Raw genomic sequence first — 27270 nt, 5'->3', positions numbered from 1 at the left:
AGAAGGTGCTGCAGGGAAGGTGCATGGTACAAAGAAATTATGTGACACAATGAACCTGAAACAGACACTATTAAGGAGGCATGGCTCACTTCAAGACAGAACAGATTTTGATTTGTTGATTTTAGAAACTCTTCGAAAGGGCTACTGAGCAAATTATATGGAAAGCATATCTAAATAAAATCTAGATCTAGATAAAAACCTAGGACATCAAGGGAAATTGGAGAGAGACTTTGGAAGGCTTGTATCAAACAGCATATGGAGTTGGCGTTGGCAAGCTGTATCTAAATTGATACTGTGTATAAACCTTCAGGAAAGGTTTGTATAAGATTATGTTTAAATGGTATCTGGCTTAATAGAATTTATACAACAATGAATAACATCTGTTGGAGATATTAGGAGTGAATCTGTTACATATTTTCTGGAAATCTCTTTAGTATTATACTGGAAATCAGTTTTGACTTACATAAAATAAATGGATTGATATGTACAGCAGCAATTTATAACGTTAACACGTTTTTTTAAAAAAATGTTATTTTACATGTTAATTCCTTGATTGTGTGCGTATTTTCAAGTATTTATTATTTCACTTGATTAGGAAGAAACTGGGACAAGTGACATGCAAGAGGAATCAATGCCTGTGTTGCACAAAGGCTATGTTGTACAAATATTGCTTGGCAGGTTTCCAGTTTAATCCTAAGAATGTTGCTTGTTTAGTAATCCAGACAAAAGCAGTAGCAAGTGCTATCCTATTACTACACTTGAATATCAGCTTTAGAAGTTTTGCAGCTGAGAAATTGCCTGTAATAATATTATTTTAAATTAAAATAATTAAATAATAATTAAAAAGTATTTCACTTATTCTGAAAAAACTATGGCCTGGAAAAAGCTGGAAAATGCACTATTAGTGAATTCAGCATCATAATCAACTACTTGCAAGTCCAAAAAAAGTCAGGAACCCACAATAAAACCTAAAATGCATACTGAAGGCTCTAAAATGCCCACACGTCAGCAGAGACATAGTTAAATGTTTCAAATAAAGCTGGTAGCACAGAAGCCAACACAGATGGAGAAATCTCCTAAGCCATCAATGAAATATTTTCCAATAAAATTACTGATATCTGATTCCACCATTTTTTTAAATTAAGCCAAAAAACATTTAAGTAATTATCAGAGAGGCTTCCTAGAACAATTTTGCTACTTGAAATGTTTGGCTATAATTTAAATGTATGGAGATGACAAACTTTCTAGACTACTATAGAGTCAGATGTGTGAGGTTTAACACAGGAGCCCCTTGGTTTCAGGTACCAATTCCTTGCATCACCACCAGACCAGAATTCTCCTTATCCTTGGAATAAGATGAGCCAGGAAAGCCTATCCCAGTCTCAGTCTTACATACAGCTCCACAGCTTGAGTATAGATGTACAATTTCCAGAAATATTCGAGCCATTCTGAAAACAAAGCAAAACAAAGCAAGGCTCTTTTGGAAAAATATATGTAATATTTATTTGCTTATCAGATATAAACTTACTTTGCTTGGACACTAAGGTAAGCAGTAAAAAAACAAATTACTGGAAGGAAAGTTCCATGCCCCTTCCTCCCCCTGAAAGGGCTCTTTGAAGATCAAGGTAACCTCCAGAACAGTGTAAGATGGTGCACAGGGGTTTCCTGGGGAAGGAGGGAAATCACCCAGAATTAGGAGAATGCCTGCCTGATTTCCAGTGACCCCCAAGCAGTACCCCCTGCTCAATTCCACATTGTTCAGAGGATAGGAAGCTTTCCTTCCATGAATTACCTTCCATCCACTTTCTTAGAAACCAAGCCACTGGTAATGGTTTAAAGTTGGCTTCCAAATGCTGCCTTGTCTGGAAGCCATTAACCATAGTTCCTGGTTTGCATGTAACAGGAAACTATGGTCTGTAGCAGCTTCCCGTTTGTTTTGCTGCTTGCATGAAAGGAAGAGCAAAATAGCTCATACATGTCCTGGTTTAAGTTAGGATTTGATTGTATAATCACTCACAGCCATTCCGCACAACTTAGTTAACTCATGAAATTGTACCATTTGAATTTCTTCAACAAAATTTACAAGCATAAATGATTTAAGTTTTATTCAAACAATAATTACGAAATATCCAGTATTAAGAATTGGAGCACAAAGCTGTTATGCAAGTATATCTTAGTTTTTGCCAGTAGGGAAAACAGAAAACACATACAAACGTTGAAGCCACAGATATTGTAGCACAAAATTAAGTTTATATTCACTAATACGCAAAAATCCTTGCGGTTTAAGAATGTACCAATAGCCTACAGATATTTCTACTAAACTTTAAAAAGCAGGGAAATTGGGCAGCTATAGTGAATGCACCAGGGGAGCAGGAGACCTGGTCTCCTCTCTCAGATATTGGACTGCCCTACAAAGTTGTCAAAATGCAAACACAATTTGGGTTGGTCTTTCACAGTCCAATCCACTTGCTGTGTAGCTTGGAAGAATTTGGTAACATGTGCCTCTGAGCATATGGTGAGTGGTGGCAACACCTGCCATCTCCAAAGATGGAGAATTATATTTTTGTATGTTTGTTGGTGTTCTTCTTACTTTGCTTCTTTCCTGTGTTACTAATGTTTCTACAGAGAATCTAAACCAGAACATTTCCCCCCTTCTTATTCATCCTAGAAATCTGTGTCAAATGTATTTCTATTAATTTCAAAGCCTTTTTATTGGTCATTGTCATGTGATGGTGAAGACAGCCTTTTGTGTTTTATATTGGAGGTTATGTTCTATTTCTATTTTGGGTGCATTAACAGTTGAACCTGAAACTGCAGTCTAATGTAAAATCAGACTGATCACAATATGTTGCTACTTCAGCAATGACTCTAGCTGTTGGGAAAAAGAGGATGCATGTTTTCAGCCTGCTATGTTTAAACCACTTTATTTAAGGCAAGGTGTTCACGATCAATTAAAAACATAGAGCACATCTAGAATTTTGCTAGAATATATTTCACAATCCACTGTCTTATCTTGTGCAAATTGAGATACTGCTGAGGTCCACTGGAGACTATTTTGCAGAAGTCAGTGCCATTATTCCACAATTATGTTTGGAGTTTTTTTAGTATAAAATTTGCAAAGTGTTGCTGTACTTCACATATTCATAGAAACAAAAGCAAAAGAAAATGATTTCCTATAGGAAACTTCACTAAAATTGCAAAGGAAATCAGACACATTTAAAGTGACCATCTCAACTATATCAACTGTCTTAATAATGTTGCTTCCTCCCGGCTAAAACAAGATTAGCACAGGACATATCTTCTTTCTATTATTTGGGCTGATTACAGGTGTTGCCACCACTCACCATATGCTCAGAGGCACATGTTACCAAATTCTTCCAAGCTACACAGCAAGTGGATTGGACTGTGAAAGACCAACCCAAATTGTGTTTGCATTTTGACAACTTTGTAGGGCAGTACAATATCTCAGAGAGGAGTTCAGGTCTCCTACTCCTCTGGTGCATTCACTATAGCTGCCCAATTTCCCTGCTTTTTAAAGTTTGGTAGAAATATCTGTGGGCTATAGGTACATTCTTAAACCGCAAGATTTTTTGCCTATTAGTGAATTTCCTTGCTTTTTAATCCGGGAGGTAAGAAATGGGATCCTGCGCAAGTTTGCTGAGAATGGATTGCTCATTTGCATGCTTATTGAGTTAAGTGGGATTTTTACACACACACACACACACACACACACACACACACACACACACACGGCAATCATGCTTAGGATAGGTGAAACTGACCACAGGGGATAGGGGAGGGGGGGAGGGGGAGGGGAGAAGGACAGATGTGGTCATTTGCATGTTTATTGAGTTCAGTGGGATTTACTCCCGTGCAATCATGCTTAGGATAGGTAAAACTGACCGGGGGGGGAGGGAAGGAGGGCTGGAGTGGGCAGGGGAGGCGGAAGAAAGAGGAGGGGAGGAGGCAGGGAGAGGGGAAGGAGGGAAAAGGCAGGTCTGATCATTTGTATGATTATTGAGTTGAATTGGATATACTCCTATGCAATCATGATTAGGATAGGTAAAACTGACCAGGCTGGGCCTGGCAACCAAGACGTCTTCTGTATCTTTCAAAGCTGGGCAGGGGGAAGGGAGAATTCTACCTTGTGGTTTTTCCCAATACATTCTTGCAAGAACACCTGCACTTGGCTGACTTTCTCTTCTCCTAAAGATACAGGATCAGTCTCAGGCCCTGAACCTGGCAACCCTATCTCCCACCCAAATTTAAAACAAAGCTGTCCCTGGCCACATCCACACCAGCCCTCTATTACACTTTGGACAATCATTATTTATTTATCTATTTATTTAGTGTATTTATATACCGCCCCATAGCCGAAGCTCTCTGGGCGGTTTACAATAACTAAAAACATTAAAAACAAATATACAAATTTAAAAACACATCTTTTAAAAACAAAACAATTTATCATAGCTTCTCTCAAAGCCATGGCTCAAAGCCAATCATGGCTTCTCTCAAAGAATCCTGGGAATTGTAGTTAGTGAAGGGTGCTGAGAGTCGCTAGGAGACGCCCTGTTCTCCTCACAGACCTTCAATCAGAGTGGCTGACTGTTAACCATTCTCTCAGGGGAATAGGAGTCTCCTCCCAGCACCCTTCACAAACTACACTTCCCAGGATTCTTTGAGGGAAGCCATGACTGTCTCAAGTGAAATCAAGTCTGGTGTGTGTGTGGCCCTCTGATTAGCCAAGCCCAGCAGCTGTGCGGCTTTTAGAACTCTGACAGTTGGTCCTTACTGAGCATGCCCCGCGTTATAATAGGCTTCCAGCCAAAATTTCTTAAATTAATTAAAAATCAACCAGGCATTTTTTTTAAACTTTTAAACTGCAGTAGATGAAGGTCAGAGTATGGGGCAAGGTCAGTATTAGGATTACAGGTACTCTGTGAACATGGCTGATTTTTAATGAATTTCAACAGATTATGAGAACTCTGGCAGAAAAAAGTCCAAAAGGGCTCTGAGGTTTTTCTCACTCTTTTTACACTTTGAACTGTCTATTCTCTGACTGTTTTGTGTATCACCATGAAAATTGACAGGGTTGTTAAGCAAGCATTTCTGAGTTCAGGACTATAAGTTTTGTAATGTCTTGTTTTGAAATGAGCTTATGGGAAGCCTCAGAATGGCATGCAGGGGTATTTTCCATTTAACATTGCAGAATGTGAAAAATCCCCGCTGACTATAGTATACAGCCACTCTCGTGGCTGTATACTTGTTAGAACTTAGAAACAATCTCCTCTATATACTGCCATGATCCAATAACAGAAAAAATCTATACAAAAAGTTGAAATACCTATTTACCAAAGGCAAAAGTAGGATCCCAGACAAGCGCACATGCCACCACAAACAACCTGGTTCCCAACAACTTCTAGCCCTCTGAAAGAAAGAAAAACAGTGTGCTTGAAGCCTAACAGATCACAGTATTAAGGGCATGCACTAATCTGAATTTTGAATTCAATTTTACCACAGTACTGAACACCCCAGTAGATACTGTACAAGATGGCTACAGCACCAACGATTTTGCACTGTGGGATTGAGTCTTACGCTCCTCAACTTCCTTTCCCCACCCCTCTCTTCTCACATAGTCCACTTTAGCTAGTGACTCCCACTTCAACAGAGTCTGCTCTTTTGCTCAAACTGGCAAATAATTGCACATGCCCTCCAGACTAGGATTGCGGACCAGTTTGAAGATGGTTTGCAAACCTGGTCTGTAGGGCAAGCGGAAACCATACTACCCAGGTCAAATTCATCTGTTTTAATCAGAATAAAACAAATTTAGTTTAACTGATTGGACAGCAAGTTGTCCCTCTCCCACACCCAAAGTAAAGTTAGCAGGAGTTCCTGGTCTTCCTAACATAGGTGTAAGTTTGCGGGGAAATGTATTTTTATATGGGGGTGGTGGTAACCATCTAGAAGTGTGTGTGGAGAAAAAAATGGCAGTTTTTCCTCCAGTGTTCCAGACCTCCACAGATCTCTAGGCCTCCTGCACTTCCTCAGTCTGGCTAACTCATTGTTGAACAGAGCCATTAGGTTGCCCTGCTACACTACATTGCTTCCTGCCAATTGCTACTTTGCAGCTGCTGCCTAATTGATTCTCTTAGCCCATGGGTTCTCAACAAGGGGGGAATTTTAGGGTTCCAGGGGGGGAATTGGGACCACTATTCAGCAAAGTGTGATGTCCTGTAGATTATGTACAATCTGTAAAATTGTAGTTTGTTTTTAATTTAATCTGCGACATTCAATAAAGTTTATTGAATGTCACAGATTAAAATCGATTCTTGAACATGCAGCATTATTTTCGTTTGCAAAATTAAATTATTATTTAAAGACCAGAAAGTGCTCCAAGAAATTCTGTTATAATATAAACTAAGAAATTTTTCTCTGACGAGAAACACCACCGTCACTCGCGAAACGTCAACACGCTATAAGAGACTATCTTGGGAAGGGGGGAATTATATTCTGAACAATGGTGAAAGGGGGGAATGGAGCAAAAAAGGTTGAGAACCACTGTCTTAGCCTATCCATTCTTGCTGTATCCAGCTAGACTCTGCAACCAAAGGATCATTTGCCCTAGCTCTGAATGCCTATCTGGACTACATCCTTTCTCCTTGCCCTTCTCCTCTGCCTCCAAATGAAGGGCTTGGAAAAGTTACTTTTTCGAACTACAACTCCCATCAGCCCCAGCCAGCATGGCCACTGGATTGGGCTGATGGGAGTTGTAGTTCAAAAAAGTAACTTTTCCAAGCTCTGGACCTGATCCTGTCAGCACACTCACTACAGAGCACCTCACAGCTGAAAATAAGTAAGGGATGATAATTGAATGTGTCATGGGCAGGACTCATCCCTCACCATTGCTTCTTGTTGTAACAATCCCTGGGCAATTCTCATCTCCAATGTACCACACTGGTCATATCTGAATAGACAGCTGCTACATACAAGTTTAAGGAAGAGATATGTTTCCAAACACTTCAGGTTTATCAGTAATCATGAGCAGACAGTTATTTGATCAGATGTGTGGAGGATGAAACCTCATCTGCAATCCTACTGAGGATCAAACGGCAAAAGCCAACCTTACTGCTCACATGCCTGTTTCGTTTGTAGGGTTACAGGTCTAATTTTGTCAAAAGTAGCTTGTGGATAAAAGCAGCTGAGCCTTCCCCATACCAGCCTTATCTCCCCAAGGACTACATCACCCCACAAATTGTTCCCAGTTCAGCTCAGATACCAGAAGTGATCTATATTAGGAGGAAAGTGCTTGGATGATGGAACATGGGGAGATAAGATGGGAGCAACCTCACCTTTAATGTCAAAATTAGACCACAGCTTTATATGTGATTAAGACAAACCATATGATGGCTGTTCCATCTTGTCTATTTGGGACCTCTAAAAATACTATTAAAATAAAAAAAATCCCTCTGTGTGTGCCAGAAAAACCAAGGTGACCTGCACAAGCTCTGTAAAGGGTTAGGGTTAGGGTTAAGAAATCCCAATTGCTTGTTTGCACAAGGATGTTCGATCACAGGGACTGCTGCACCAGTCATGTGCAGTTTTGCTTACCTGAGTCCACACTGTGCAAGCACAGATTGAATGCAGAGATAAAACTATCCTAGAATTGCTTAGTTTTAAATGCTCTGCAGCAATGTAAACTGGGTTAGGATTGGTCATCCAGACAGTTATCTTTGTGAGTTAGTTCTGAGGACTGCATGTTCCTTCTAGCCTCAAAAGCAAACTCTCCTTTGAAAATCATCAAGTAAAAACAGGCTTTTCCTCCTCTCACTCTTAGGATTGGCTCCAACAGAATTAAAGCATTCAGCAAAGTGCAATCAAATCAAACCTATAATCAAGGCCTGAGTTCATTCTATACAGGGTTTTATTTTAGCCGTACCCCTTGACAGTGTAGCAACATCTCAGTATGGCAGTAATTTATTTAATCAACATTTTCGATATGCAAGTAACAAATGCTAGTAGTGAACTAGGACTAATGTATTGACATTCAGAAGCTTTGATTACATCGACATTATCAGTATGTTGTAAATATTACTATGACAATACTTAACTATTAGTTTGCAGCAACTAGGATAACTCACTTTAAAAAATTGACATCTGACAAAGATGAGATGCACTTTGCTGTTTGTAGAGCTTTATTTTTTTACTGAAGTGAACAATACTGAAAAATGCAATATTAATATAAAACCTTATATAGTTCAATTGTATATGTGGTAAAGGCGGTAACTGAGACAGAAAGACCCCCATACTATTTTTTCACCTGTTGACAATCACTAGAAGTATTCTGCAGCCATTTATATCTGTTTATGTTAAACTAAAGAGATTATACTCTTCAAATGTTAAATAATATAATGTGACAAGACAGGTCAATCTGGGGTAACTCCTGTATTTGACCCCATTATCTGCACTGATCCCCATTGGCACTACAAACGAGCACAACCAGGCATTTTCATGGTGCATATGGCTCGTATATTGAGAGCTGCTGTGATGTAGTGGAGACAAATTAACATTTGAATTGAAAGGTCTAGGTCAGCCTTTCCCAACCAGTGTGACTCCAGATGTTGTTGGACCACAATTCCCATCTTTCCTGACCATTGGCAATGCTGGCTGAGGCTGATGGGAGTTGTGGTCCAACAACATCTGGAGGCACACTGGTTGGGAAAGGCTGGTCTAGGTTCTAATCATTGCTCACCCATGAAGCTCATTGGGTAGCCTTAGGCCACCCAGTCTCCCTCAGTCTAACCTACCTCACAGGGCTGTATACGGGGGGAAATGGAGTAAACCCCACGCAGGCTGCCCTTAACTATGGGAGGTATGGTGTGGGGAGGAGAACGTGCCAGGTAAGGGGAACTCGCCCCAGACAAGTTGTGTCTGTGCCTTGTTCCAGTTCTCCTCTTATCCACAAGACTGTTGGTTGTTCTGTCAGCCAGCTCTTGGATCTCCAGGTGCTGCTCTTAAATGCCAGGTCGGTATATAATAAAATCCCCCTTCTCCACGATTTGATTGTGGAGGAGGGCGCCGACCTGGTGTGTATTACCGAGACTTGGGTGGGTGAGCAGGGAGGAGTTGCTCTCTCCCAGCTGTGCCCACCTGGGTATTTGGTGCAGCACTGGGGTAGATCTGAGGGCCGGGGAGGCGGGGTTGCTGTGGTCTATAGGAGCTCTTTCTCTCTCACCAGGCACCCTGTCCAGATGGCGACTGGTTTAGAGTGTCTCTATTTTGTGTTGGGCCATGGAGACAGACTGGGAATACTGTTGGTGTACTGCCCACCTTGCTGCCCAACGGCTTCCCTAGCTGAGCTGACAGAGATCGTCTCGGAGGTATTGCTGAGGTCCCCCAGACTTGTAGTGCTGGGGGATTTCAACATTCACGCCGAGGCTGTCTTGTCTGGGGCGGCTCAGGACTTCATGGCCTCCATGACAACCATGGGGCTGTCTCAAATTGTTACTGGACCAACACATGTATCAGGCCATACTCTTGATTTGATCTTCGCCACTGGTCAGGGAGATGGTGATCTGGTGGTGGGGTATTTTTCATCTACTCCATTGTCATGGACAGATCACCACTTGCTGAGATTTAGACTTACGACAGCCCTTTCCCTCTGCAAAGGTGGGGGACCTATTAAGTTGGTCCGCTCCTGGCGCCTTATGGATCCTGTAGGTTTCCAGAGGGCTCTGGGAGTTTTTCCGGCTGATAGTACTGGCGCTCCTGTCGAGACCCTGGTCGAACTGTGGAATACGGAGATGGCCCGGGCCATTGACACGATCGCTCCCGCACGCCCCCTTCGGTGTAGAGCTCATAGAGCTCCGTGGTATACCCCGGAGCTGAGAGTGATGAAGCAAGAGAGAAGGAAGCTAGAGTGCAGGTGGAGACGAACTCCTGACGGATGCAATCATGCTTTGGTAAGTGCTTCCACTAAGTTGTACATAAAAGCGGTAAGGGCGGCGAAAAAGTCTTATTTTGCTGCCACCATTAGGACATCTCTCTGCCACCCAACGGAGCTTTTTAGGGTGGTACGAGGGCTTTTACACTCTGCCCCTCATGATACCATAGAAACATCTGAGGCCCGTTGCAACGAAATTGCGGAGCACTTCCAAAATAAGATCGCTGGCATCCGTAGGGACTTAGACTCTGATGTTATGACAGATGAATCCATTGAAGTGTCCAGAACGCGGTCTTGCCCTTCATTATTGGATGAGTTTCAGTTGGTGCAGCTTGAGGAAGTGGACAAGGTGCTTGGAATGGTGCGGGCGACCACTTCTGCTCTGGATCCTTGCCCATCTTGGCTAGTGAAGGCTGGTAGGGCTGAAACCACCGGCTGGGCCAAGGAAGTAATAAATGCCTCCTTGAGGGAGGGAGTCGTCCCTGGTAGTCTCAAGGAGGCAGTAGTGAGACCTCTGTTAAAGAAACCTTCATTGGACCCAGATGATTTGAACAACTATAGACCAGTGGCAAACGTCCCTTTTTTGGGCAAGGTTTTAGAGCGGATGGTCGCCGGCCAGCTCCAGGCGCTCTTGGATGAAACCGATTATCTGGATCCGTTTCAATCCAGTTTTAGGTCCGGTTTTGGCACTGACACAGCCTTGGTCGCCCTGTATGATGACCTCTGTCGGGAGAGGGACAGGGGGAGTGTGACTCTGTTGATTCTCCTTGATCTCTCAGCGGCGTTTGATACCATCGACCATGGTATCCTTCTGGGGAGACTCGCGGAGTTGGGAGTTGGGGGCACTGCTCCTACTTGGCGGATCGTCGCCAGAAGGTAGTGCTTGGGGAACATTGCTCGGCACCCTGGACTCTCCATTGAGGAGTCCCTCAGGGGTCGGTTCTGTCCCCCATGCTTTTTAACATCTACATGCAGCCTCTGGGTGCGGTCATCAGGAGTTTTGGAGTGCGTTGCCATCAGTACGCTGATGACACGCAGCTCTATTTCTCCTTTTCATCTTCTTCAGGAGAGGCTGTTGATGTGCTGAACCGCTGCCTGACCGCGATAATGGACTGGATGAGAGCTAATAAACTGAGACTCAATCCAGGCAAGACTGAGACACTGTTGGTGAATTCTTTCCCGGCCCAGATTGTGGATGTTCATCCTGTTCTAGATGGGGTTACACTCCCCTTGAAGGAACAGGTTCGTAGTTTGGGCGTCATCTTTGATCCTTCCCTGTCGCTTGAGGCTCAAGTGGCCTCGGTGGCACGGAATGCATTTTACCATCTTCGGTTGGTAGCCCAACTACGTCCCTATCTGGACAGAGATGACCTCGCCTCAGTTGTTCATGCTCTGGTAACTTCTAGACTGGATTACTGTAATGCGCTCTACGTAGGGCTGCCCTTGAAGACAGTTCGGAAACTTCAGCTAGTGCAAAATGCAGCGGCCAGGATGTTGACGAGGACCAGCCGGTCCGCGCATATAACACCGGTGCTGGCTCATTTGCACTGGCTTCCTATCCGTTTCCGAGCTAGATTCAAGGTGCTGGTTTTGACCTACAAAGCCTTACACGGTGTGGGACCGCAATACCTTGTGGAACGCCTCTCCCGCTATGAACCTACCCGTACACTTCGCTCAGTAAATAAGGCCCTCCTCCGGGTACCGACTTATTGTGAAGCCCGGAGGACCGTTACTAGATCTAGGGCCTTTTCTGTGGTGGCCCCCGAATTGTGGAATAGCCTCCCTGAAGAGATACGCCTGGCGCCTACGCTGCTTTCTTTTAGGTGCCAGGTTAAGACCTGGTTATGCTCCCAGGCATTTTAATGTTTTAATGTTTATATTCTATGTTGTATTTTGTTGATTGTGTTAATTATTTGTTATCTGATTTTATGGTAATATTCCTGTATTTTATCCTGTTTTGTACACCGCCCAGAGAGCTATTAGCTATGGGCGGTTTATAAATGAAACGAAATAAATAAATAAAATAAAATAAGAGATAAGTGAAATTTAAATAATAATTGTAATAATGGCAACCAAAAAAACTCAGAATGTACAACTCTCTCCTCAATCTGAGAGGCTTATTTTTCTCCTGACCTCACTCCATCTTTAAATGAATGCAAGCAGCAAAGCACACAACCTTCAAAAGATCACATAGTCAATTGCTCTGCCCTTAAACTAGGACCAAGTACACATAAAAGCATCTGGGGCACACACACATTCTATCTAATTGATTTCAATAGCACCCAGAGATAAAGTGTATCTTGATGGATTGTTCCAGTGCACATCTATTCTGATAATTATGAAGCTTTCTCTTCTTAAATGAGGATATTTTGAGATAACTTGCATATCCCAAATTATCATATATAACTTGCAAATTTATTTATTTATTTATTTAGAAATCTTACTCTATAAAATTTACTGCTTCTGATGCTTTCCTAATTCGAAAGCATCTTCTTTAAGGGAAGAACTGGATGCAACTGTAAACTACTACTTCCTCTGTCCCAGATAGAACTTCTATTAATTACCCAGGAACAGACAATACCAATTTCACAAACTGCATGACAACACAGATTGAATACAAGTCAGTCAACAACTAAAACCCCTTTGTCCTTAATTTAACAATACCCTACAGAATGGTCTCATATCATTACAAATAAGAAATAAATATTTGTCATTTGTCCATGTGACTGTCCATTTTAATGCTTCAGGTATCTGTAATCTATTTGTGCATTTGAAACTTGAGCCTAAACATCTTCACATTAAGAAGATGCACATCAGCATACATTTCATGGCTGCTCACTGTGCACATTTACAGAAGGCAACAAGGCAAGTCCTCACGGGGAGTTACACAGCCCTCATGAACAAAACTATAAAAAGATTAAACTTTAACACAAAGAGCCAGGCAAATATGAATACTGAATACAATACTTAATATTTCAGTCAAAATATTAACTGTGCCCTGAGGCACCTCTGCTATAAAACTATTTATAATCTAGGCAGGTCAGGAATATTATTTCTAGCATAACAAAGAAAGACGTTAGGCAGCAACCTGAGAATTCTCTTTTTAAAAAGCCCATGACAACTTCCAGCAATGGATTTAATATCACAGGCTGAACAGTCATACTGATGTCAAGTCCACACCATACTTTCAAAGCACATGGCTTCCCCCAAATAATCCTAGGAGTTCTATTTACCCTTCACAGAGCTACAATTCCCAGCATCCTCAAATTACAGTTCCCAGGATTCTTTGAGGGAAGTCATGCACTTTAAATGTATGGTGTGAATGTGACTCAAGACTGAATGCACACACACAACTCAGTGTGGTCTGGCTCTCTGCAGCCAACTCAACTGCTTAAGAAAAATACTTCTTTAGCAGAATGTAAAATACCAAACTACCTTTGAGCTCTATGCACATCATTAGCATACAAGCACTTCAATACACATCTTTGAAGCCAGGGAACAGCTATTCATCATGCAAGATGTCTCAGGTTCAACGATTATTCGTCAAGGCTGCAGTGGAGGGAAATGGGGATTCAGAGCCCTTGTTCCTGATGTTTGAGGAGGAGAGACAGCAACAGAAGGAAGTGGGTGCAGGCCAGCTTCTACTGTTTAAAGTTAATACCCAAACTTTCCAGGACATCATGCAGCAGCCAGGCACATTACCAACAGAGAAACTGGCCACCAACAAAATGGACCTTATGGAGATGTCTGACAACACCAGTATTTGGATGATGATGAGGAACAAATTCTCATGCAGACAGAGGTGTAATTGCCCAGGTGTGTGTGTCTCAGGCCCCCTTACTTTTTGGGAGCAGGGTTCCTACGTCTCCAGCATCCTTTCTTGCTGATTGAAGCCAATCAGAGTGAAGGCAGCAAGTCAACCACAGAGTGACTAACAAACTCCCCTTTCATGCCACACTCCTACAGACTTCCCTGGTGGTAAAGGGTAGGCACAGGAAGGACTGAGGAGTGTGGAGACAACAATGGAGATAAAGGAAGCAAGGAAAAGTGGAAGGGGATAACTTAGGCTGAAGAGGGGTCTCTCTCTCTCTCTCTCTGCATGGCCTCCACTTTGTTTGTTTGTTAACAAGGATCTTTTTCTCACCCCAGCAGCAGAAAAAAAGGGGAGAGGGGGAAGATGTGTAGTTTTGTTTCAGCCCAAAGCCAGGAACAGTAGGGAAAGAGGCGGAAAGAGAGAGAAAATACATTCAAGGCAGTGTGTGTTTGTACGTGATGTGTTTTAGCTTTTAATAATGTTCTATACATGTGTCATGCATGATAAGGTGAAATGCAAATAAATATGACTGTGGGTGTATGTGTGGTGCAGCCAACACCAGAGGTTAGGATCAGGAATTTCCATGCTTAAGTTTATAAGCTCTGCCCAAATGCAGTTACTCTGAGTCTTAGTATGACAACCAAGACGACAAACTCAGCAAAAGAAGTTCCTTACAGCATCTTAGTACATTTGCCCATGTATGTGCACAAAGAATAGTAGGTCTAGCTGAAAGGCAACACATGAATCAACTGTTGCAATGCATCACTAAAGGAAAGTACTCCAAACAAAGTAAGAGACTGAAAGCTCATTTTATTGTATAATCTTGTATAATCTTAGAAGGGGTGAGGCTTTGTGGAGACATGGCTGTGAGGGGGTGAGGGGTGACTATTATGAAAGGATTCTCACTTCTGAATTTGCCACTACACTACTGCATCCTGACCACACTTTGGGAGCCCAGCACAGAGTTCAGCTTTTGTAACTTTCAGACAGGAAGCACACTAGAATTAGAGAAGGGGAACTCGACAGATTGTGATCAAGGTAAGTATGCCAAGTCCATAAGCCTAGCAAACTACCTATCTCTCTCTGTTAAAAATTACCTAATTACATACCTAACCTAACAAATAAAAGGGAAGATCTGGAGACCAGGGTTCAAATCCCCCACTCAACCATGAAGCTCACTGGGTGACCCTGGGCCAGTCATTACCTCTCAGCCTAACCTACCTCACAGGGTTCTTGTGAGGAAAAAACGGAGAGGGAGGAGAACCATGTATGCCACCTTGAGCTCCTCAGAGGAAAGCCAGAGTAGAAATGGAATAAATAAAATAAACACTTCCCTACATACAGCATTCAACACACATGCCTGCTTCAACACACAGAATTCAACATACAGTATTCAGAGGCTTTTGCACTTCATTAACACAAGTATATTGAACACGTATGAGCATGGCCCATGATGTGTAATACAAGACAAGGCCTTCTCTGCGGCAAAACCTATTTGTGGAATTCTCTCCTCATGGAATTGTTTGTCCCCCTTGTTGACCATTTTTGAGTCTCAGCTGAACACATATCAAGAGAGCCAGTGTGATGTAGTGGTTAGTTTCGGGCTATAACTTGGGAGACTAGGGTTCAAATTCCCACTCAGCCATGAAGCTCACTGGGTGACCTTGGGCCAGTCGCTGTCTCTCGGCCTAACCTACCTCAAAAGGTTGTTGTGAGGATAAATAGTAATAATAATAATAGATATTGATATTAATAATAATATCAATGACAATAATAATATATATATCTCGCCCTTCCTCCCAGAAAGAGCCCAGAGAGGCAAACAAAGCACTAAAAACACTCTAAAACATCTTAAAAACAGACTTTAAAATATATTAAAATAAAACATATTGAAAAACATTATTAAAATAAAACACCTTGAAAAACATCTTTTAAAAAAGCTTTGAAAACATCTTAAAAAAGCAATTCCAATATAGACGCAGACCGGGATAAGGCCTCTACTTAAAAAGCTTGTTGAAAAAGGAAGGTCTTCAGTAGGTGCCAAAAAGATAACAGAGATGGTGCCTGTCTAATATTTAAGGAGAGGGAATTCCAAAGGGTAGGTGCCACACTCTAAAGGTCTGCTTCCTATGTTGTGCAGAACGGACCTCCTCCTAAGATGGTATCTGCAGGAGGCCCTCACCTGCATAGTGCAGTGACTGACTGGGTATATAAGGGTAAGATTATTTTTCAGGTATCCTGGTCCCAAGCTGTATAGGGCTTTGTACACCAAACCCAGAACCTTGAACTTGGCCCAGTAGGTAATGGCAGCCAGTGCAATTCGTTCAACAACAGGGTGACATGTTCGTGATAATCTACTCCAGTGAGCAGTCACACCACCATATTTTGTACCAGCTGCAGCTTCCAGACCAACCCCAAGGGCACCCTCAAATAGAGAGGTGAGAACTACATGCGCCCCCATGAGCTCCTTGGAGGAAAGGTGGAATATAAATGTAATAAATAAATAAATAAAATATCTGTTCACTTGGGCTTTTGCAGGATGAAAATAATTTTGAGTCTCAAAACTGTTGTTGCTAGTTTTTTTTGTCTGCTGTGTTACAGAATTTATTTGGTTGAGAAAGTATTTTTGCTATGATGTTTTAAATTATTTCTTCCTTTTTCTAATTGATTGTATTTTGTTTAGGACTGTAAACTACCCTGAGCTTCCATGGAAGGAAGGGTAGTCTAGAAATAAGACAGACAGACAAGAGTTCTTCAGGAACCCAGCCTCCTCTCAGAGGAACAGGACATACCCAAAGGTGATGAAGCTTTCCACTCTTGATTCAAAGTCCTGTCCCTCTTCGGCTGGTATGGGAAAGAAATATTGCTCTGCTGAACCCATAAATTATACTTCTAGAATGTTTTCAACCACACACAAGTCTGTGCATGCATGTTTACCACAAAACATTTTCAAATCTGGTTTTTTCCCCCCTGAAACACAGGTGAAATGATAAAAATCTCTTAAAGAAAAGAGAAAATGAGAAACTAAAACTAGTTTTGCCATGCTTTTTCAAAGGAGGCAGCTTCTAACAGCAAAGGCTTGTTAACCCAGTGTCAGGGCTCACTGAAATTTCGGTTAGACGCTAATATAGCATAAGAAAAAAAAGGAGGATGAGTTCAATTATAGAATATTGCCTATATAGACACTGAAACTGCTCACTTCACATGGATAACTAAGCAGCCTACGGTTTGAACATTTTAAGTCAAAAACCCCTCAGTTCCCCAGGTAAATTTCAAGCATGTTACTGATGGTCTTTATTGCCTCTTGCTCTTCTTTCTGACTTCCATCTTCTTCTCATACGCTTTGTGATCTTATTGGCTTATCTGTTCAGATGTCACACTGGCCTTAGACACAGGGCTGTGGAGTCGGAGTCGGTAGAAATGTACCGACTCTGACTTCCAAATAAATTTTGATTGACAAGAAGCAATTTTGGGTGGAGTCGGACGGTGGAAAAATAGAGGGAGTCGGAGTCGAAGGTTTGACATACCGACTCCACAGCCCTGCTTGGACATGTGAATTTGTCCTGGTCCCTTATATTGGTCAAACTCCTCTGATGTCAAAGCAGACTTTTTAAATCTTTGGACTATAGACTGCTTACAGGCCATAGAGGGAAACTTTGATTCTGAATTCCAAGATCCACAAACAACTTCTATAGAAGTAAAGCATAGAAGTGGTACCTATATGAAATATATGTGCCTTCAAATGACACTGTGGAGCAGATAAGTAGAGTAGATTCAAATCTTCCAAAGGACAGATGGACAACATCCACTGTTTGAAACATAGGATACCCTACCCACTGAGCTGTAGTATATGCATCCTAATTTCTTTCTCAGCCTCGTCTCCAGGGGTCAAATCTATTAACTCCAATACGGATTATGAAAATACTAAGCAGTACTTCCAAACCATATTGTTCTGTGCAGCAATAGCAACTAATTAGGAATGAGCCCCTGGTTGCATTCACACTGTACATTTATTCTACTATTATTCCACTTTAAACAGTCATGACTTCCCACAAAGTATGCTGGGAACTATAGTTTGCGAAGGGTGCTGACAGTTATTAGGAAACCCCTGTTCCCCTCACAGAGCTACAATTCCCAGAGTCCCCTGGGAAGAGAGATTGATTATTAAGCCAGTCAGGGAACTGTAGCTCTCTGAGAAGAACAGGAGCCTTCTAACAACTCTCAGCCCTCTTCACAAACCACACTTCCCAGGATTCTTTGTATTTAAAGTGGAATAATAGTGGAATAAATGTCTGGTGTGAATGTGGCCCCTGCAGTACAGATTGGAAGAACCTTGAAAGTACCTCTGCTGCTTTCACAGTGGAGGGAGATGGAGAAAGGCTGCGACTTGGAGTGAGCTGCTAAAGTACACAGTAATGGGAGCCTCTGTTGCTCTTCATGCTGAAGGAGAGGGAATTAAAAAGCCTTTTGCATACATCTTAAAATTGGATGAGAGGGTAGCAGCTCGCATAAAGCAACCATAGGGGAGGAGGGAAGAGGGACAGGTCAGGGCCTGGGGGGGGGGTTAAGCCTTCTCCTCCCCTGAGCTGTTTTTCCAATATAAATACCCCCAGAAACTAATATTTGCCCTCTGGGAGAAAACAGAAAGGCATCATCTCCCATCTGTAGACTCACTCCCAGCTTGCAAAAAAGAGCAGCCAAAGTACATAAAAAGGTTCCTTGGGAATTGACATGAGGTCTGTTTTGGTAGCCAGATTTGAGCCCACAGGGTGCCTATCTTTTAGAATAACTGTATCATTATGTGAATAAATTCCCCAGAAAATAGCAAGGCTAACAAGCAAATATCTTCCTCCCAAAACCACAGGTAATGCAACATCATTCGTAGGACTTACAGTCAAAGGAGGGAGGGAGAGAGAGAGGGGGAGAGAGAGAGAGAGAGAGAGAGGGAGAGAGGGACACACACACACACACACACACACACACACACACACACACACACACACACACACACACACACACACACACACACACACACACACACACACACACACACACACACACACACACACACACACACACACACACACACACACACACACACACACACACACACACACACACACACACACACACACACACACACACACACACACTATGGACTACTAAATAGAGTTGTGACCACCAGTCAAGCCGGCAACCTATGGAGAAATCATTAATAAGAATTGAATCATGGAAATAATACACCTGTCTTCAAAACTGGTGTGAGCCTGACCCTGCAAAGTATGAGATCAAAGCCACTGGCAGATTTTTATGTTCCATGTGTTCCTTGCTTTAACCCCCCCCCTTCTATCCCACATTCATTCTAATCCAAACGATAAGCACCACAGGACACCTGGGAATCAGCATCACACACACACTCTACAGATACTTGAAAGATAAAGTCACATAAATGGAATGAAGTCAGTGGTCCCTTTAGGGCAGCATTTTCTACTCTTGACTGGCAGCAGCTCTCCAAGGTCTGGGGCAGACGGTCTTTCGCAGCCTTGCTCTCCGAGGTCCTTTTAACTGGAGGTGCAGAGATCAAAGCTGGAGCCTTCTGCATGTAAAAACTTGGCTCAAACCTACGATTCAAAATGAAGCCAACCCCTCTCCTGTCCAAGCCTGCCTCAAGCTAATGGGCCCTAAAAATCAGAAGCCCCCAAATAATTCCACAAAGAAACGAGAAGGCAACGGCAAAGGGTCCGAGGCCAGAAGCCCCGCAACGGTGGAGAACTTCTCAGCGCGCGGTCGGCAATGCAAACTGTGAATCGAGGCTTGCGTGGCTTGGCAGGAAGAATTGGGACTTTACTAATGGACGGATTCAGGAGGAGAGGCCACTTCCTGCCTCACCCTAACTGTCCCCCACCCAGGAAGATGACGGGAAACTTGCCTAAACGAAGGAGAAAGGCCGGAGCCAGTTCTACCCGCCCCAGGGAGCCAAAGAAAAGGCGGGCAGAGCCGCCGGAGAACTCCGAAACTCTTGCAGCCGGACAGGTGCAGTCCCTCCACCGCCTCCACCTCTTTCTCTCGTGAACACTCACAAATTTCCGGGATTTGCCGCCGCCGCCGCCGGGATCTCCCGCCATCGCAGCTGCGGAAGGCTCGTCGGGGTTCTTGCCTTTCTTCCTCTCGCGGCCGGTTCCGCGTGCGGATCCTCCTCCGCTGCTTTCCATAGTATTCCACTAAACCAGGCCCGCGTGCATAGATTAAGGAAGCGGTTCACTCCACCGAGCAAAGCGACCTCGAGATGGCCCAGCAGCCCCGACAGCAACAATCAAAAAGAAGAGCGACCCGTGCCACTTCTGACAGCGGCGGCGGCAGCGGCAGCAGCAACACCTCTCCAGTGGCGGGCTCCGCACAGAACGGCAGCGCCTGCCTTGGGCTTCGCCTTCCTACTACTGTTCATTCGGAATCCACGCCCGCTTTTCAGATATCACAGCCCACCGCTGTGTCGTCACTGCATGCAATGGAGTGAGCTCCTCGAGACCGAAAATACGGTTGGTTAAACAGATGTCATAATCATAGAGCTAGGAAAAATAGAAGAGTGTCCAAAATGTCCGGGATGAAGCTGCCTAGATCCTTTTGACGCTATTTTTTTTCTTTCCCCGGATGGACGTGCCACTAGACAACAAATTGAGAGCGTTTTCTTATCTGTCATTAAGTAGCAGCATGCCCACTAAGAAAAGAAAAGCTAGGACTAAAGATAATGGGGAAAGTGTGGTAGAGTTTTTAAAAGTGTTTTACGTGCGAGTGTGTGTTTGTTTATTTGTTTACATGTCTTGCCACTTTCGGGGCGGGGGCGCTGCTGTTGGGAAAGAGAGGGAATGGCCCTGAAATGTTAATATTGCATCTGGGAAGGGCCGGGAAACGGTCAGGCTTAGGTTAGAGTTTCCAGCTAAATATGTCCCATACAGCTCCCCCACCCTCCGCCGCTCCCAGGTTGTAGTAAAAGTCAAAATCTCCCCACAAAACTCCCAGCCAAAATTCAGAGCTGAGGTGCAAGCAGAAGCCTTGGGATCCCTTGAGGCATGCAGACGCGCACTTTTACATGTTTCAAAACTCAAAAAAGTGCATTTTTTCACACGAACCAAGTTAGAAACAGGGACTCCTGTGTTTTGGTATTTGCCCGATATCTTTTTGGGGGTGGGTGGGAGTAGGTTGCAGCCCATTCATAGCTATAATCCTAGATTTCTCTATTGTTTTATCTGGGCAACTGTCACTTCCACCCCTGGCAAATCAGTTTGAAGCCTATTGTGTATAAATTAAGCCGGTATACACAATATGGCTAAAAACCATATAGAAGTCTTTGATCTCTGTGGCAGAAAATAATTTAGACAGATATTTCCGGCTTCTGAGTCTGAAGCCTGGAGTTTCTAATTTTAACACCATTTTTCCTCGCTTGTAGGGTACAAGTTACAGCGGCTCGTAAAAAACAAAGAATTTAAGACTGTAGCCTAGTTGTGATGTGACAGGCAAGCAGCGTGTTCTCGCCCTCCATCCAAAAACGGCAGAAGCAGACAAGGGTTTATGGTCTTTTTAAATTCAAAGTCTCAACATTGCTTCTGAAAAAGTGTGTGTCTTCAGCCTCTAAAATATAAAGTTGTACCGTAAATGCAAAAGCTATTACTACATGTTGCTGAGACTGAAAGTGGGTTGGAGTGTAGTCCGGTGTTATTCTCATGTAGGGTTGAGGAGAAGAGATAGGTGAGTCTATGACAGGCCTATAATGCAGCCCACTGTTAGGAACATCTGTTGGGGCCATTAGACAGTGCTTTAAGTCTCTTTCCCACAGCATCGGAGCACGTTTCGTCAGGGCTGTTTTGAATTTCAAGAGGGGGGAAATACCGCACACTCCTCAAGCTGAAGCAGAAGTCAACTTTTACGAAATTGCTATTTACATCACCCCTGCAAGGACTCAGATTGAATGCAGTCGCCCATTTTGCCCTATAGACTTCCACGAAGCATGCCGAGTCTTCCTCTTTCACGTGTTATAACAGAAATTTTATATCAAACAGGAAATTAGGGACTATGTAGGACTCTTAAGATTTGAAGCGTGAGGCACCTCTACATTTCTATCTCTTAAGATGAGGGAATGAGGCAGAACTTCCGATTTTGAAGGGGGGTGCTCTTCCTCTCTCTCCTCGCTCCCTCCCAAATGCCACAGAGATAAGAAAGTAAAGCAAGTCATCTCTACTTGTCATGATTTCTGGGTTCAGAGAGGAAAACCTATTTTTAAAATATCCCGGGGACTGAGGTGGCAGCTACTTGTAGAAATCAAGAGAAACCGAGGGTTTTAGTGGAGCTGGAATTGAGCACCAGCATGTCCATCCCTACACAAAAGCAGAGGATTTCTTACTCTTTGTAACTCAATGTTTTTTAAAAAAAAAACTTCTAAAACTAGCCCTGTCCGTGCAAATTCTAATGCCAATACAGTCCAGTAAAGCCTGATTACAGGTCGGAAGAGCTGCAGCTGAGACTGTGTGACTTTTGACAGCCCTGCAATATAGCCTACCTACAGTGAGTAAGAATCAGGCTGAGAGAGTAGTACTGTATGCAGCTCTCCATTAACAGTCCAGGGTTAATATTGCAGATCAGATATGGCATTGAGAACTGTTTTAGATTACCAACCAATGCTCCCCCTTGCAGAAAGTATCAATTTACTTAAATTGCCGCCTTGGATCCCATCCTAGCATTTGAAAACCTAGCTGGTTTAGAATACTGACCGGGGCTTTTTAGAGAGAGCAGGAGACAACCACGTTGCCCATCCAGGCACAATTCAAAGTACTGGTTATGACCAAGAAAACACCAAACTGCCTAGGAACAAGTTTCCTTCTCATCTGTCCAGATTCTGAGACCTTCTCTCTGTCCCATTCTCAGGAGGGTTTGAAAGAAACTCAAAGGAGGGTCTCCTCAGTACCTGCAGACTCTAACAGAGCAACCCCTGTCCAAGATAGACCTGCCTAACCCCCTCATTGATAACCAACAGGCAAACAAAAATCTTGTTGAAAACAGTCCTTTAACAAATTAAATAAGTGTTTGGAACTACTTTTTCCATGGCTGTGTTTTAATATGATTTTTAACTATTATATAGCCACAGGTCCTCCGTGGCACAGAGTGGTAAGCAGTGATAACGCAGCCGAAGCTCTGCTCACAGCCGGAGTTCGATTCCAACGGAAGGAGAAAGTCGAATCTCCGGTAAAAGGGGTCGAGGTCCACTCAGCCTTCCATCCATCCGTGGTCGGCTGGCGGGTAAAGAAAGGCCGGGGAAGGAACTGGCAATCCCACCCATATATACGGTCTGTCTTGTAAACTTCCCAAGACATCACCCTAAGAGTCAGAAACGACTCGCACTATAAGTGCAGGGACACCTTTACCTTTATATAGCCACAAGAGTGGCTGTATACTATAGCCGGCATGGATTTTTCGCATTCTGCAATGTTAAATTGAAAATACCACCCATCCCATTCTGATGCTTCCCAAAAGCTTATTTCAAAACAAAACCTTACAAATCTTATACTCCTGAACTCAAAAACACTTGCTTAACAACCCTCTAAATTTTCATGGCGATACACAAAACAGTCAGAGAGAATCGAGAGTTCAAAGTGTAGAGGGGGAAAACCAGACATGTTAGACTTTTTTCTGTCAGTGTTCTCATTTGTTGAAATTAAAAATCAGCCATGTTCACAGAGTACCTGTAATCCTATTACTGACCTTACCCCATAAGCTGACCTTCGTCTTTTGCAGTTTTAAAGTTAAAAAAATGCCTACCCGATTTTTAAATTAAGAAATTTAACATTGAAGTCAATGATAAGCCCAGGCATGCTCAGTATAGTAGGGTCCCACTTTTCAGCATTCCACTAATACAGCGGTTTTCAATTAGAGCAAGGCCCCACTCATACGGCGCTTGTTCCACTTTTCTGGCATTTTTCGGGTGTCAGGCACCATTTTATTGATGGAGTTCTGCTTTTCGGCGGGTTTCGCTTTTAGGCAGGGGTCTGGAACGTAACCCGCCGTATGCGTGGGGCCCTACTGTAAGAACCAACTGTCAGTGTCCTAAAAGCCACACTCACAGGTGCTTGGCTTGGCTAATCATGGGGCCACACCCACACCACACCTTTATTTCGCTTTAGAGAGTCATGGCTTCCCCCAAAGAATCCTGGAAAGTGTAATTTGTGAAGGATGCTGAGAGGAGACTCCTATTCCCCTGACAGAGCTCCAGTGGCCAGGATGGTTTAACAGTCAGCCACTCTGACTGAAGCTGTGAGGGGAACAAGGCATCTCCTAGCAACTCTCAGCACCCTTCACTACCGACACTTCCCAGGATTCTTTGGGAGAAGCCATGACTGTCTAAAGTGAAATAAAGGTCTGGTGTGAATGTGGCCAGTGACAGCTTTGGTTTAAATTTGGGTGGGAAACTACATGTGCCTGCTGTAGAATAAAAAAGTGGGGGAGACACTGAAAAAGAATGATACTGTTCACAATGTTTTCCTTTTGGAAAGGGAATTCCCCTCTGCCCAGTGCCCACCCACCCAATCTCCTCTCCTTCCCCCCTCCCCAAACTCCATCTTTGCTCCTGCCTGCCCCTCCCCTAGGTCAGTTTCACCTATCCTAAACTTGATTGCACAGGAGTAAATCACATTGAACTCAAAAAGCATGCAATGATCAAACTTGCCCTAATACTCCCCTCCCCTCCTCTTCTGCCTTTCCTCCCCTCCCCATCCCAGATTAAAAAGCAGAGAAATTCTCTAATAGGTAAAAAAAGCGCTTGTGATTGAAGAACGTACCTATAGCCAACAGATATTTCTATCAAACTTTCAAAATCAGGGAAATTGGGCAGTTACAGCGAATGCACTAGGGGAGCAGGAGACCTGACCTCCTCTCTGTGCCTGTTACTTTGGCTGATTGCAGATGTTGCCACCACTCACCATATGCTCAGAGGGACATGTTACCAAATTCTTCCAAGCTACACAGGAAGTGGATTGGACTGTGAAAGACCAACTGAAATTGTGTTTGCATTTTTACACATTTGTACGGCAGTACAGTATCTCAGAGTTCAGGTCTCCTGCTCCCCCGGTGCATTCACTATTGCTGCCCAATTTCCCTGGTTTTTAAAGTTTGATAGAAATATTTGTTGACTATAGGTACGTTCTTAAACTGCAAGGGTTTTTTTTTGCCTGTTAGTGAATCTGCTCTTGATTGTTGTGTATTGAAGGTGGGATATAAAATTAATAAATACCAGCAAATAAAGGCATGTTGCATTTTTGGACACCCCATTCTCAAAGCAGCTCCAGCACCAGCCTTTCACAAGGCAAGGGATGCCAGGGTGCAGCATCTGACACAACATGAAGGGTTGCAACCACAGGCAAACATTTTCAAAGCCCCTATCAGTAAGCATGGAATGCTTTGGATCGCAGCCAGTATCTAGATCAGGATTAGGAAACCTGTAGTCAACCAGATGTTGATGGATTCCACTTCCATCAGCCCCAACAAGTATGGTCAACGGTCATTGCTGTCCAATACAATGTGGGGGGCAGGTTCCCCATGCCTTATTGAGAACCTTTATCTGGGAGTCATAGATTGAGATTATGGTTCATGATGTTTGAGACCCTTTGAATGGTACCTACAGCAAAAGTTCTTTGGTTTTGGGTCTTGATAGACTTGGGTATTAGGGAACAAGAGCAGAAATAGGTCAGACGAAGTATCATCATCCAATATTCAGAGTCATCAAGTGCTGTTGCTTATATACCCAAAATGGGGACAATCACACATCAGAGATATCAGCAGACTGGAGTGGGGGTGAGGGAGCAGCAAAAGTTTGTAGAAGTACAAAAAGAAGATTTAAAAAGAACCACTTTAGTGTCTGGATAGGTCTTTTCTGTGTGTACCAGGAAAAGACCTATCCAGACACTAAACTGAGTCCAGGAACAAACTTGAGAATTGCCCATAGAAATCAATGGAAAAATCCAAGACTTTAATGTAGCCAACATTGCGCTTAGTTAGATCCAACACACTCCTCCAATTAAAAACAACAACCCCAAATGATGTCTGAGCATGTTTAGTAGGAATATTACTGACTGTAGGGGCAGGGAAGCAGAAAACCAGATTTGGGGTGGGGATGGAATAGAGGTGCTGGAACCCTGAGCAGAAGTACTCCACACTGCAACATTTTGTTATAGGACACCATTTGTAAAGCTGATTTCTGAAGGCCTCTGTTAAATTATAGTTTCAATTACATATGTGAGATGAGAGTAAAATCAAACCCAACACTATCTAGCATTTGGTATTACCACCAGCAGCAGCAGCAGCATTATGAATCTCCCCCTAGTACCAGTGGCAGGGTTGCATTTTGTTCACCCTTTAACACAGTCACATCCTTGGAAGGATATTTCTAAAGATATATGAAAATTTATGTTTTTAATTTAGAAAATTTTATCATACATCAGGCATTATAACAGCTGCTCTAATATTTGAGCTACACAAGTATGTACCTTGATGAGCAATATTTAGATCAGAGAAAACTGCAATGTTGCAAGTAAAACAATGCAGTTTTGGGTACTCCTGGGTGAATAATCTGTTTCAACAAACTATTACTTCATGCTTATAGACTTGTGGTGAGTACAGTCCCTGTCTTCAGAAGCTTAAGCTCCTTGAACTCAGCTTTACAGAACCTCAGATATGTCTTTCACATCTGATGCATGAGAGTCTTGTATACTGCAGTTTCCAGACTGCACCCATACACTTCCTAAATGTGTGGCTAAATAAAATAGTTGGTGCCACACTCCTTTCGCACCTATAAAAACAGTAATTTCATCTCTCTGTCAACTTGAAACAAGAGAATGGGCTCAATTACTATAATGACTGTACAGCAGCAATGAGGGACTTTTTTCAGAGGGCCACATTCCCTTCTGGACAACCTTTCAAGGGCCACTTGCCAGTTATGGGCAGGGCTAGAGACAAAGTGGGCACAGCAACGAATAGAAATCTTATCTTTGTACAGTAGGCCACTTTCTATACACACTCTTCTCTATCCTCTATCCACACAGGCAAGAGTTCCAGGATACATCCCAGCCAGATGGAAACACTCAGGGAGGTTGTCAAGCAGGGCCAGTGAGGGAGTGGCTTAGGGAGAGTTCCAAGGGCCAGAAAGAGAGGCCTAGAAGGCCACATTTTATCCTTGGGCCTAAAGTTCCCCACCCTGTGTACAGGATACATAAGCATATGTCAATAACAGAAGAGAAAGCATAGGAATCAGTACACACTTTCAAAACTCAGGTTGGTACTTCAGTACCTATTAACCAAAGAGGAAGGCAGGTGGGAGAAAAGCAAAAGACGCAAGGCAGGTAAGAAAAACTCCATTCTGTCATTTAGTATTTTATATGCATTGGTAAAATAGGAACATGAGGAAGTAAAGATCAGTTGCTGTCCTCTCATTCTACCTGCAGTGCAGTCCACACAACACTGATGACAAATATCAGCA

The 27270-nt window shown here is 43.1% G+C and overlaps 1 protein-coding gene across 1 annotated transcript in view; it reads right to left on the bottom strand.

Moving 5' to 3' along the window:
* The window catches only part of DIAPH1 (diaphanous related formin 1), a 127202-nt gene extending 106927 nt beyond the window's left edge, over nt 1–20275 (bottom strand). The window contains exon 1 of the mRNA XM_061586127.1: nt 19835–20275. Coding sequence (XP_061442111.1) covers nt 19835–19966 — 132 coding nt within the window. The 5' untranslated portion in view covers nt 19967–20275. The remainder of the gene's footprint in view (nt 1–19834) is intronic.
* Between the last annotated feature and the right edge of the window lie 6995 nt (nt 20276–27270).

Source organism: Rhineura floridana, chromosome 1, assembly GCF_030035675.1.
Source record: "Rhineura floridana isolate rRhiFlo1 chromosome 1, rRhiFlo1.hap2, whole genome shotgun sequence".
NCBI lineage: Eukaryota > Metazoa > Chordata > Lepidosauria > Squamata > Rhineuridae > Rhineura > Rhineura floridana.
Note: the sequence above shows the minus strand (reverse complement) of the source record. Positions and strands in the feature narration are given on the sequence as shown.